This window comes from Akebia trifoliata, chromosome 7 (assembly GCF_017979445.1).
Source record: "Akebia trifoliata isolate Shusen 1 chromosome 7, ASM1797944v1, whole genome shotgun sequence".
NCBI lineage: Eukaryota > Viridiplantae > Streptophyta > Magnoliopsida > Ranunculales > Lardizabalaceae > Akebia > Akebia trifoliata.
Window position 1 is genome coordinate 2,198,970 of NC_141381.1, and position 13,840 is coordinate 2,212,809.

Here is a 13,840-nt window from a genome sequence, read left to right on the forward strand (position 1 = left end):
GACAAGTCTTAAACTCACCTAGGTGACAATAGCATATAAAGGTAAAGTGCTGTAACTGCAGAGGACTTGAACAATCACTCTGCGCAAGAAACAAATATACGTTAGCATAAGGACGGTATTTTAGATTATTGCTTGGCATACTTGAATGAAACTTGTTTAGATCGTTACCCGATAATAAGTCTCGGAATTATATAACCCAATTGTTCCATAATGCAAGATTTGAATCTGTAGGTACACTGAAAACATCGATACAAATTAGTATGTTTGTCTTATATGGGTTTGAGGTTTGAAATATATTGTGTCCAACTTCACTAACCCAGACCCAGAAGAAGAATGCCATCTCAAATGAATTCTGAAACAATATGAAGTGAATCAAGTAAAGAACAAAGTAAGGCTGACCAAACCTGAAATGATCATCGGATAGCCTCACTGGCATTCCTTCAGGATCATCGGCCTTCCTCACTGCTACCTCTTCAGCCAACTCGGTAATGATGTGTACCAGTTTGGTACCCACAAGAAGTAGAAGCTACAATACAACTCCAATTACATTGGTAAGCCGATGTCATTAAGTATCAAACACAACAGTCCAAGTGTAGAGTTTGATGCACTTACAATTAATGGTAAAAATGACAACCAGAAATACGAGTGCCATCCTGCATTGACAACCCAAAAGAAGCTTTAGAAAATTGACATCTTCAATGAGGTGCAAAAGCACATAAGATTGGTACCTTGTATGTTCAAAAGTAGGAAGAACACAACGAACAGCCACAGATGCCAACTGCAATTCAAGAGTTGATTCGTAAACCATGGTTCAAGGAATGGAGTGTGCAAGTCGTTTGAGTGTTACCTTATACCAACAACTTTTTTAAAATCAGCTTCAATGGTCCGCATTGAGTAGAAGTGCAAATTTAGACTCTTAAACATGATGCAATGTAGCAAACTCGACAATATTATGACACATTGGACCAAAACAAGTCCACTAAATCCATGAGAAGGATTGCACAATTTATACAATATGTAGTTCATATAATGAATAAAAGAAACAACATGATACTCCCACACTACACTAAAATGGTGCAATATGTGTGTAGCACAAACGCTGCAAAAGAAGGCTGAGGAAAATGAAAAGAATGTAAATAAGGACATGACTACCACTCTGTCCAAATAGAATTTTTGCAAAGCTGCCACTCCAAATTTCAGTTGGGCACATTTCAGACAGTTTGAATTATAGACTTTGTAGCTTGGTTAAACCTATGATTCAATTGAGCAAATCTTATAAGAGACTTATGGTTTCAAAAATAAACAAAAATACATACAAAACAGACCATCACTTTATCATATATTAAACTATTATATAGTACAACAATTTTATGACAAAATATACTAATTACAAATGAATGAAATTTGATGTAACAATTAAGTTCCATTCAGCACAAACATAGGGACCAATCCTGAGATGAACATAAAGGCCTGCTTTCTTAACCAGCTTAATAAACTGAACTAAATCATATCTCCCCTACTAAAAATATTAAAACAGAAGTATCCATATGGGCAAAACTTCAACAAACAAAAATAATGCAGGAAACAAGATGATCAGAGATACCCATTTGTGAAAAATTTCAGAAAAATCAAAAAAATGCATAAAACAATAAAACAATAAAAACAGAGGTGGGTACCCACTTGCATAAAACCATTCAAGTGCTTTACTAGAAATAATTTAAATAATAGTTAAAGAAGTCAATAAGGCATCATAAGCTAGCATTGCACAAGACAGTGGAATCATTGCTTTAGTCTCCCACCAAACCAATAATAGATTTTACTCTTTCATTCCTATTCAGTTCATCTTCACGATGTATTATGGAGTTTTCTATTCTTCATGATGGGTATACTAAAAAAATTTGTAGGTAAGTCCTATGATTTTTATCCCTTCATTTCTTTCCATGTATTAGCTTTATATTGGTTTGAGATTGGATATAATTATGGTGCTATATATGTGCTGATACTTTTGTCCACTGGAGTTGCAATATCCACTGCCCTGGCGACCTCTCTGCCACTAAATGGAAACTGTGCAGTAGGTCTGTTTTGCTGATTTATGTAACATAAAAATTCCACATTTTTTTTCATGGGTGTTTGCTTGAATTGACTTCCTTTGTAAAATTCAGATGCACTGAAGCATTTGGTTGTCTAGCTAAAGAAACTCTTTCTTCTATAAGTTGAATCTATGTAGTTTGTGCCTCATAAATTGCCATACATTTTGTGAATGCAAATGCTTTTACTTATTGAAAGGATCACCAAATGGTTTGCAGATTGGCAAAACAAGGGTTTTCTTAAGGGCTGGTCAGATGGCAGAGTTAGATGCACAAAGAGCGGAGGTGCTTAGCAATGCATTATCATTGTCCAGTCTTAAAAATGCCTTATCTTACAGCACTGTAACCTACATATCAATCAAGAAGGCATGGAAGAAAGCTTGTTCAACAACAAATGTTGTTACTTCACATGTGTTCATTTATGAGACCTATGTGTATAGTAACATAAGTTATAAACAGAAAATAGTAAATCCATGTCAATATTTTTTATGAAAAATATCACTCATAAAGAAGCAAAGACCCTTAAAAGAGAGGAATCATCTAGATCTGGTTCTAGGGAACACTAAGGTATAAGCATTCAAAAACAAAGTGCTCCTATTATAAGCTAAGGTTATTTGGGTGGGAACACATTAAGGAACAATAAGTTGGTGAATTTTAAGGCCATGGAAAGGAAAACCAGCACCCAGCCATCTTATGACAAACCCACAAGTTAAATTTAAAATCCTTTCATGTGGGCTTACCTAGCATATGTTACATGGCAACCTCAAAATTGGTGGTGTATCCATATCAGATACGATTGTTTACAATGGGCTAATCTAATTAACATGTTATGTACCTTATATAACAATGCCATGATATCTAATGTTTACTAGTTCATCATTGATTTGAGCATTTTGATCTCAATCTATAAACTAAGTGGAAATCGCCAATCTATAAACTAGAACAACTGAGATTGATTTGATCTAAAAATATGAGGAAAGGATACAAACCCGCATTGTAGCTAAAGCAAGGGAAGATGGTTCCTATGCTACAGTTGGCTTGGAACTAGTAAAACTGAGTTTTGCTGCACCATCGGTGGATGCACTAGCAGAGGTTGAAAAAGGAACACCTATAAAACAAGTTGGATGATAAAAAATAAATACTTCAGCAATGAAGCCTCTATATTCTAGTAGGTCTAGGATACCAAGCATTCCAAGAAATATGCAAGTGATTAAGAAGCAAAGGGTAGCACTGAGTCGGGAATCAAACAATCAGACACCAAAGAAAAAAATATTTATATCAAGTAACCAACTTTAGAGAAACAAGGTTTCTTTACTCTTACCAATCTCATCTTTTCAAGCATTTCCCCAAAACTTAATACCTTAAGCTCTGCTTCATCAGTCTACAGAATGAAACTTAGTGAGAAAAGTTCCCTATCAGATTTTTAATCATACAGCTGGTTTTACACTTATAAAACTTGTGGGAATTTCAGTATCGAGGTTTAATGCCCAAAGACCACATATGGTGTACCAAGAATTGGAAATCTATGCTTTTACACTGTTTTTATTAAGCGATTGTGTTTACAAATGTTTGTGTTGTTTCTAGGTTTGTTGTAGTAAAAAAAGAAACTCTTAATTGGTTTTAAGAGGATCAGAGTCTAATAGGTTGTAAGAGCAATATTAAGGTTCTGTTCTAAATTGGATGCACATGATCTCACAAGTATATGCAGAAATTGAATAACAGAATTGTCGTCATGTACCACCTTCATGTCAACTACTAACCCCACCTTGCTTGCCTAGCAAATTAGTCATTCCATAGCCCAATAGATCTTTTGAAGAATAGACTAATCATATGAGAATAAATATAAGAGTCTCATTCCACATGTCAGTACTCAATATCGACTATCCTTTTAGGGACTAGAATGAGAGGTAGTGGCAACTACAATTGCTTTACCAGGAGCTGCTGTCAGTATTGCATGACTAGAGGCAAAAGTATATATTACCATAAGAATGAGAATCCCAAAATGAAATTTTCCTGTAGAATACCTTTGTGGCATGGCAAACCCATCAGATATAAATACCATGTGCCAGAGCAAGTTTTGACAAAAACTTTTGTTATCATAGATATTTCAAGTAGAAGGACATCATACACCAAATCCACAAGACACATACTTATTGGAATATGATTGCATTGTGGTTCTGTAAACCTTAGAAATTTTGCTTGCTTAACATCCAAACACAGATTTCTATGATTTTGATGCCACATATTTTATATAGAGGTTTGTCACCTCAACATCTAATACTGTGAAACAGGCTATTTCACTAAATTATTTAAAAGACCATGCAATTGCAAGGTGTTAAGAGAATAAGAGGCATCGCAATAGACACATGAGATATTATATCTTTGTCAATTCTCAAATATTTATACAGGGCTATGTCAAAATCACCAAAAAAAGAAAAAAAAAATAGAAGGATGGTTGCACCCAACCTAACCACCCAATTAAATTTGATACTTTGGGTGTTGTAAGAAAAGTTGATGTGCTTAGAAATTCTCTATTTTTGTTTTAGAAAATAAGACATTATGCTAGAGTAACAAGTATTGAAATTAGAGTCATGCTGGAGTAACATTGAAATTGATATTGTTTCACACAGAACCATAGATGCTTCTCACCTTGTATTTCAATGAATCTGATTCTATAGGTTGATCATTTTAACTTAAAATTTGGAAATACATAAATGTATTTCAAAACTAAATATAACCAAAGTTATAGTTATTTTGGGTGTAGGGTGGGTAGATGAAGTCTACCTAGACTAGTTAAGGATCTGGTTCCCAGGTTCATGTGGCTAGTCCACTATGGATTTTAGAACACTGCTCCCAACCTCACTAATCCTCTTCACAGATCCCAAACACCGGGCCTTCTTCTACACAAAAACATACTCAATCTCCTCCATATCTTTTCTAGTAGAGATTCCAAAAAATGCTCCCATATAATCACAAATCCATTACTCTGAATTTTACCCCCTCTCCCCCACCCTAACCACAAACCTAAAAGTGAAGGATGATATTAAGAAGTGGTAAAGCTTTAGTAGCACTAGCACATAATATCTATATATATATATATGAACTGCAATTCACCACAAATAGTATGAACTACAGTAAATGTAAGCAGAAGAGAATACTACTGCTATTAGATAATATCATGGTGAAGAAATGAGCTTCATATAAACCGTAATAAAACATACCATTGCTACTTCTGAATCTGCGTCATGGCTCAATCTGCTTAATGTGTCCATAACATTGACCTGAGCAAACACCCGTTCACAGATCAGCATGCTAGAAAAGCTTCTAAAAAAGAAATGTTAAAAGCTACTTACGATTGGATCATGAAGTTGGACTTGGATTTTTTTTTTTCCTGATGATCCATGACATGGATAAAGTAAACAAAAAAGATGTTCAAAACTTTGTTTCAAGTAAATTCTTTGAAGAAAAATGTATGACCAGTCCCAGTCATCTAACAACAACATAATGGGACTTGGGTAAGACCATTTTTTCCCCACTAGAATGAGTTGTGAGATTATTAACAAACACATTACATCCACAAGACCAACAATTACCTTTGGGTTTGATATGCAGAGGAGTCCAAGAGCTGCCCGACGAATATTCTGCTCTCCATATTGTAATAGATGCTCTAATGATCGAATTGCCATCTCACTACCGAATGCTTCTGCCATTGCTACCATAGCAAATCCAAGCACAGCAGGTCCCTGATGGGTCTCACCCTTGTTGTGCACAATGCCCCAAAAGATCTTGAACCTATACAAAATAAATACAGTTAGCTAAACAATGTCACTAGTGGCTATCTCGAAAGTACTACTAAGGCTGGCATAGAGAGGGAATACCTTGAGTACATTCCCAATTCCAGTATAAGCACAATCTACGTATTTAGCAATACAATAGATCAGTCAACACAGAATGAAAGAATAAATCTCATCCAATATTAAAGGAAGCTTATAGTTACCTCTCTAGAAGCCTTGCACTATCAATAGTTAACAACAGAAATTCAACATTTTTTTCTAAGTGAAATTGAAGTTATGACAGCAAATGTAAATGAACAAACAGAGTTGAAGTAGTAAGAGAAAGAATGACTAAGCAAGTAATACCATTAAATTGTCCTACCATTATAGATGTTCTAAAATATCATACTTGGATACTTCAAATTTATAGTTACCTCTCCAAAAACCTTGTACTATCAATAGTTGACAACCGAAATTCCAGCTCCAATAGTCATCCGGGCTTGGGACCACCCTTTTCCCTCCTCCTTTATCCGGGCTTGGGACCGGCAATGTAAAACATATAATTTTACATTGGTGGAGTTAAAAAGGGTTTAGCTAACAAAATAAATAGTTATAAAAGAAATCATAAAATTTACGTAGGTAAAAAAGTCTATGTAGTAATCCATTTCATGCAAACAACTTGCACACATAAAGGATGAGAATGTCATACCTACTGATTTGCTGAATCTTTCAGTCCATTTCATCTATTTAGGCTAGCAATGGACACAATCCCAATTTTCAATATTTACAGACCATTATCATAAGTTTTTCATAAGTAAGCAAACTAACAAAATCATAAGTTTTATCTCAAAAAGCAAGTATCACAGACCATTATACAAAACACAAGATTCACTTAATAAAACTAATAAAACTAACTCATTCAGAAGTTTTTCTGACAAAAAAATGCATCACATCAATCATCTGGCGGCTGTGTCGATGAGTCCAGTGGAGTTGGGAATGTACAGCCCGGTGGAGTAGGGAACGTGCCGCCAAACTACAATAAACATATCAGATTATCAAATATATTATGTTTATATATCTAAAAACTAAATAAATATAAATTTTTTACTTACACATCGTGATAGGTTCATAACCATCTGTGAGAGATTATCAAACTCATCCTCTAAAGGATCCATCTAAGACATGCAATAAACAAAAGAGTTACCACACAATAAATTATATGAAAAATAAATTAAATAATTAGTAGTCATTTCTAACCAAATAAGCATACCAATTAACATTCTAAGTTTCGATTGATTGTGGAGCCCTTACAAACAACAAATCATGAGTATGATTTTTAATCTTCAATGTCAGTATTATCTGAACCATCAACAGAATTGATTGTACGGGGGGGTTGTTCAAATAACAATTGAGAAGGTGCATCGAGAGTAATTCCTGGTACATCATCTCTAACCCAAATGACATCACCATCATCACCTTGTTCTATGACATTTCTATCTTGACAAACACCAAATGGCTGAAGTTCCCATATATCCTCTTCTTCATCAATATTCACCACACTCATGTCATACAAGTCTCTAGGTTTAGCCTTCACAACAACATGCCAATCTGATTCTATAGGATCTTCTACATAGAATACTTGTTGTGCTTGTGCAGCTAAGACATATGGTTCATCTCTCGATTGTAATAATAGCCGATTGAAATTCACAAGTGTGAACCCATGCTCATCAACCCTTATTCCTCTACCCATAGCAGTAACATCAACCCAATCGCACTTAAACAGTACAAACTTAAGACTTGGAGAATACGTCAACTCAATAATGTCTGTTAAACGTCCGTAGTATGTTACATTTCCTGTTACGGGTCTTTGATCTCTACTACTTGTATAACTTGTAGTGGATGCAGTAACTGCAATCCCACTATTTTGACATTTACAACCTTTCTCCTTATCTGAAACACGAAACCTAAACCCATTCAGAACATACCCCTTGTACCTTTTCGCCATATTTTGTGGACCTAAGCTTAGGCTCATAATATCATCTGATATGATATTTTTCGATTTCCTCAACAATTGCACCTATTAGTAACCAAAGAGGATCAATATTATTAAAAACAATATAATAGAGTTGTAATTGCACTTTGAATCATCCCACTTACATGATTCCTGAACCAACTAGTAAATTGTTTATTCTGTAACTTCTGCAAGTCATGAGCACGAGTGTGTGGCAATTGCATCATAATCGATCGCATATGTTGTCTGTTTAACCATTAAGTATTACACATGTTAGATTGTAGAATATGTTACATTTGTATATAATGTTAATTGTGCCACAAAAATATCAACTTACTCTATGTAATTGGTAACTTTGTCATTGTTGAACAATATGTAGCGATGTGCTTGTTCCCTTTCCAATTCACTTAAATGAAATGGCACTATACTTCCAATCGTGGAATAGTCGTAATTCCTAAGTGGTCGATTCAACCTTGTCTCAACATTATGTAGATATCTCGAACAAAATGTCAGACATTCCTCAGCCAAGTACCCTTCAGCTATTGACCCTTCGGGTTGAGCTCTGTTACGTACATAAGACTTAAGTCTGTACAAATACCTATATCAAAAAATAAAAAATATGTGACTTAATTCATTGGTAGGATGGCGAGAATATGTATTAAACTCGTAAATAATGTGCACCTTTCAATGGGATACATCCATCGATATTGAACAGGTCCACCCAATCTTGCTTCTTCGGCCAAGTGGATTGGCAGATGCACCATAATATCAAAAAATGCAGGCGGGAAGATTCGTTCTAAACTACACAGTGTCAATATAATACGTTCTTCCAATCGATGTAGTTCTTGAACATGACATATCTTGGAACATAATTCACAAAAGAAACTACTCAATTCAATGATTACTGCAATGACATTCTTGGATAGTGATCGTCTGACCGCCAATGGCAATAATTGTTGCATTAAGACATGTGAGTCATGACTCTTCAAACCAGTTATTTTACGCTCTTTTACATTAACACATCTGGCGATATTGGAAGAATAACCATCTGGGACCTTAATATTCTTCAGTACCTTACAAAACAACTCTTTTTCATGTTTGTCCATTGCAAAACATGCAGTTGGAAGATATACCTTATTTGTTGAAGACACTATTTGTGGGTGAAGTGTGTTCCTTACGCCCATTTCTACCAAGTCTAGACGAGCCTTTAAGTTGTCTTTCGACTTACCTTCTATATTTAACAACGTACCAATTACATTATCACACACATTCTTCTCGATATGCATCACGTCCAGATTGTGTCTCAATAAATTAGTACTCCAGTATGGTAATTTGAATAATATGCTCAACTTCTTCCAATTAAATGGCATGATGTCCTCTCTTGCTTGTCTCTGTCGTTTTCTCGCAGTGTGTTTTCCATACTTGAATACAATTCCATCCAACAGGTTTACAATGTCCTGTCCAGCCACATAGTCTGGTCGGGACCTATTTTCTATCGTACCATCGAATGATTTTTTATCTCTTCGAAACCTGTGTTGCAGTGGTAAAAATTTACGATGTCCCATGTAACAATGTTTTTTTCCTTTTCGCAAGTAACGACTACATGTGTCTTTATTGCAAATCGGACATGCAAGTTTTCCTTTTGTACTCCAACCTGATAGCATCGCATACCCAGGAAAGTCACTAATCGTCCATAGCAAAGCTGCACGCATCTGAAATGTCTCATTTCTTGATGCGTCATATGTCATTAATCCACTTTCCCATAATTCTTTCAATTCTTCCACTAAAGGCCTCATATATACATCTATGTTGTTTCCAGGACCAGTAGGACCAGGGATTAACATGGACAAAATCATGTTGGACTGTTTCATACACATCCATGGGGGCAAGTTATATGGAATCAATATCACAGGCCATGTGCTGTGACTAATGCTCATAGTTCTAAACGGATTGAAACCGTCGCTAGCCAACCCAAGTCTAACATTACGAACATCTAAAGCGAATGACGGATTGCAATTATCAAAATGGTTCCATGCTATTGAGTCTGCTGGATGCCTTAAAAGACCGTCCTTGGTTCGACACTCGTCATGCCACCTCATGTCAGAAGCTGTCTTTGATGACATAAAAAGCCTTTGTAGCCTTGGTTTTAATGGAAAATAACGTAGTATCTTAGCTGGACTTTTTTTCCTTTTCCCTCTCGATTGATCTTCGCCCATTTTCCATCTAGAAGCACCACATGTGTCACAAACTTGTTTCTCGCTAGTCTCTCTCCAATATATCATGCAATCATTGGGACACGCATGTATCTTATTATAGTCAAGACCTAAATCTGAGATAATCTTTTTTGTCTGACTGAAATTTTCTGGCAACGTTGACCCATCCGGGAGTACCTCCCTCAACAAGTCAAGCAACATTGTAAATGACTTGTTGCTCCATCCACTAAGGCACTTGATGTGAAATAGTTTAACTATGAATGATAATTTGTTGAATTTTGTACAACCAGGATACAACTCTTTCTCCATATCGTTTATCAACTTGTAAAATTTCTCAATTTCTACGTTTACCTCGCTATTTGGTATTTCTGTACGATTACTAGTTACATTACACTCTACATTTGGCATTCTGAAAATATCATCCAATAGATTTCCCATTCCATCCCCACTTTCATTTCTCATAGCATTGTTTGACCGATCATATGAATCTGAATTCTGACCTCTAGATGATGACGACTCAATAACTTCACCGTGGAATAACCATCTAGTGTAATTCTTGTCGAACCCGTAACAGATCATATGGTCATATGCATTTTGTTTGTTCTGGTAGTACACGTTATTGCATTTAGAACATGGACACTTCAACTTCTCGTCAACAGTGGCTCCACGTTCAAAAGCAAACTGAATGAATCTTTTTACCCCTTCGATATATTCTTGACTAATCCTAACACATTCAACAAGTTCATGCGAACAATACATCAACATTATGATATGGTGATATCAAATCAATCATGATATAAAATATCAACATACCTCGACTTTCGAATCCAGCTCTTATCCATTGGGTAATGGTGAAGCTGTTGGATAATATCATTGAATGAGTTGTTTTATCAACAATGAAATTTATGCATTCACATATATATATATATATATATGTGTGTGTGTGTGTGTGTGTGTGTGTGTGTGTGTGTGTGTGTGTACATGTATTCAAGTCCGTAAAAGAAATTGACACTGAAACACAGAAACAAGAAATTCAAAAAAAATGGGGGTAAAATCGAATGTATTAAGTTTCATGTGTGATGTGACTCCATCCATATATGTACGGTATGTTCTTTCTGTTTATTTATTATAAAAAATTATATATATTTTGTTCTTATCCTCTAACCATAAGTAAAGTGTATTACTCAACATGATCGAAAGGTTTTTAGAAAAAAAATTGACAAGAAGTTAAAGAAAATGGTAAGTCAGTTATTTTTTATTAGTCTCTTATAGAAGATTGCGATTAACAGTCTGTTTGAATTGAGAAAAAAGAAGAGAAGAGAAAATATGCAACTTTCTCTTCTTCTCTCCTGTTTGCATTGTTAAGTGGGGAAAGAAGAGAAGAAAAATGAGGGGAAGGGAAGGAAAAATTGTAAAATTTGGTTTTCTCCAAAAGTGGAGAGACGAGAAGGGAAGAGAAGAGAATGAAGTTTTACATTCCAATTTTGTCTTAATTATTTTCAAAATTTTCAAAAATAGGTAATATTGGCAAGCCATCCAATAGGCCATCCGACATGCCATTAGGCAAGTCATCTGACAGGCCATTTGGTAGTCCATCCGACAGGCCATTCGACAGGCCATTCGACAGGCCATCTGACATGCCATTGGACAGGCCGTCTGACAAGTCATTGGCTATGCTCTATAAGCAATCAATACGGCACAGAAGTGTAATAAAATATGAAGTTAATATATATTCTAGATTTATCGCATAGATCTAGAATTAAGAGAAATAAGATTACAATCTATCCAAAAAAAATAGAGAGAAATAAGTTTACAATCTGATTAGGTGCTTACATAATCCTTAATTGTTGCTACCCCACATTCTATTGATCAAAGATGCAAAGTAAGGTGAATCAAATGTCACCTTGAATTCTATTGCATTTAAAACATGATATCAAATGGAATATTCATCAGAGTCGTGATACACTGCCTACATTGTAAGTATATTGATAAGCATAGATTTATTTCCTCGAGATACTAATTTAAAAATCAATGATTCTCTATACATTGCCACTTCAACGTAGTGTCCAATGCAGGCAGTCCATCATTTTCCTATTCATAATCTATTTATTGTTTTAGAGTGCCTAAATGGTACCTCGAAAACTAAATTAGTCTTTTATCGATCTTGCATTTCTCTCCTAAATTCGAGAAACTCTCTCAAACTATACATTTTCAAAATTGATCACATTTTATATGATCAAAATACACACATTTTCAACTTATTGAGTAAAAGGACGATTCTATCTACTGATTGACATAAATAATCAAAATCTCCTTATTTTATGATCAATTGAATGTGGTGTTAACAATACATCGAAAATATTTAAAATGATCATTATAGTTGTTAGAGATAGTTATTTGAAGTTATAATGATGTACAAAAGATATGCTAGAAATCTGTGATATTAGACTAATTTTTAAAACGAATGGACCACGATAAATTTATTTTTATTTTTATTGTAATATCCCCGAAATACTCCATTAATGGTGTCCAAGACATGCAATTCCATTAAAAGAATGTGACCTTCATGATTGGAGTCCAATAGTCCCTATGTACTTCCATTTCTATAATATTTCTTCCTTGAATACATCATCAAATCTTTCATCTCCATTAATGGTGTCCCTGTACTAAGGGTTTTATTATCTCCCAAATAAACTAAACATGCATTTAAAAAAAAAAAATTTTAAACATGCAAATTGGTCACTATATTTCTACAAGATTTGATGAATTTAATATTTATTTTTATCTACTCATTTGTTAAAATATTTTGGATGATTGAAATCATAAATACTATAACATACTTATGGACATAGTTCTATTAAGAAAAAAAATCCGTAGTTCTATAAAGAAAAAGAACAAAAACTCCAACATTCATCAAAAAAAGAACATTCAAGACGAAGTAAATGAGATTTATCAAAATAAATGAGATTTAAAAAATAAAACCTTCACAAACCTCAAATCTTCAGAGTCTTGGTAAAAAAACAGCAAGGAGTTGAGCTACTACGTCTTTTGTAGCGATGAAAACAGTAACCAAGACGAAGAAGGTGTGAGAAGGAGAGATTGGGAGTTAGGGTAAAAAACAAAACCTTCACAAACTTCAAATCTACAGAATCTTGGTAAAAAAACAGAAAGGAGTTGAGCTATTACGTCTTTTGTAACGATGAAAACAATAACAAAGATGAAGAGGGTGTGAGAAGGAGAGATTGGGAGTTAGGGTGAGAGAGTGAAATAGAGAGAGTGCGATATAGACAGAGAGATAGTGTGCGAGAGGAAGATGGAATGAAACAGAGGGAGATATACAGTGTAAGAGAAAGAGAGAGGAAATAAAATCGAACCTTAGCGCCAAAAAAAATGGTGATTCCTCGGCGATTTCGCAAAAAACGCCACTGATTTCATCGTTTTTGGCAGCGGTTTGCAACAAAATCGCCCCTAATAAACGATTACTTTATTTGCTGATTTCCATATGAATTGGGTGACGTTAGCAAAAGTTGGTGTGGTGATAGAAACTCTCTTGTTTCACTCCATTTAAATGAGTTGAGATTCAACTCTATGTATGAACGGATGCTTATTGGATCAAATGCAGTAATATCCGAATCCGAATTCAGATTCGAATTTGACGGATATTCTAAAACTCTATCCAAATTCAAATCCGATTATCCTATCGGATATTCTAAAACTCTATCCAAATTCAAATCTGATTATCCTATCGGATATTAG

The 13,840-nt window shown here is 34.8% G+C and overlaps 1 protein-coding gene and 1 long non-coding RNA gene across 3 annotated transcripts; both read right to left on the minus strand.

Annotated features, from left to right (window-relative positions):
* Positions 1-168: 168 nt before the first annotated feature.
* On the minus strand, positions 169-6,421 carry LOC147397946 (26S proteasome non-ATPase regulatory subunit 2 homolog A-like). 2 transcript variants are annotated; one of them, XM_086448944.1, is made up of 8 exons: positions 6,295-6,421; positions 5,966-6,000; positions 5,681-5,879; positions 5,309-5,368; positions 729-778; positions 613-653; positions 405-526; positions 169-236 (listed from the first exon to the last, which is right to left on the minus strand). In XM_086448944.1, the coding sequence occupies exons 2-7, from the start codon at positions 5,974-5,976 to the stop codon at positions 474-476; spliced, it is 414 nt and encodes a 137-aa protein (XP_086305070.1). In that variant the 5' UTR covers positions 5,977-6,000; positions 6,295-6,421; the 3' UTR covers positions 169-236; positions 405-473. The 2 variants fall into 2 exon arrangements, with proteins under 2 accessions (XP_086305070.1, XP_086305071.1); XM_086448945.1 differs by lacking the exon at positions 613-653 and having other exon boundaries at positions 220-236.
* An 85-nt stretch (positions 6,422-6,506) lies between these two features.
* On the minus strand, positions 6,507-13,253 carry LOC147397947 (uncharacterized). Its single transcript, XR_015179848.1, has 3 exons — positions 13,077-13,253; positions 6,973-7,035; positions 6,507-6,893 (listed from the first exon to the last, which is right to left on the minus strand). It is a non-coding gene; the product is annotated as an uncharacterized LOC147397947 (long non-coding RNA).
* Positions 13,254-13,840: the final 587 nt, after the last annotated feature.

Excerpts from the sequence above, each read along its gene's own strand:
- LOC147397946 (XM_086448944.1), bottom strand. Across the intron at positions 654-728 it reads CCTACTTTTGAACATACAAG|GATGGCACTCGTATTTCTGG; the intron begins GTACCAATCTTA and ends TTGTCAATGCAG. Across the intron at positions 527-612 it reads TGTCATTTTTACCATTAATT|CTTCTACTTCTTGTGGGTAC; the intron begins GTAAGTGCATCA and ends GTTGTATTGTAG.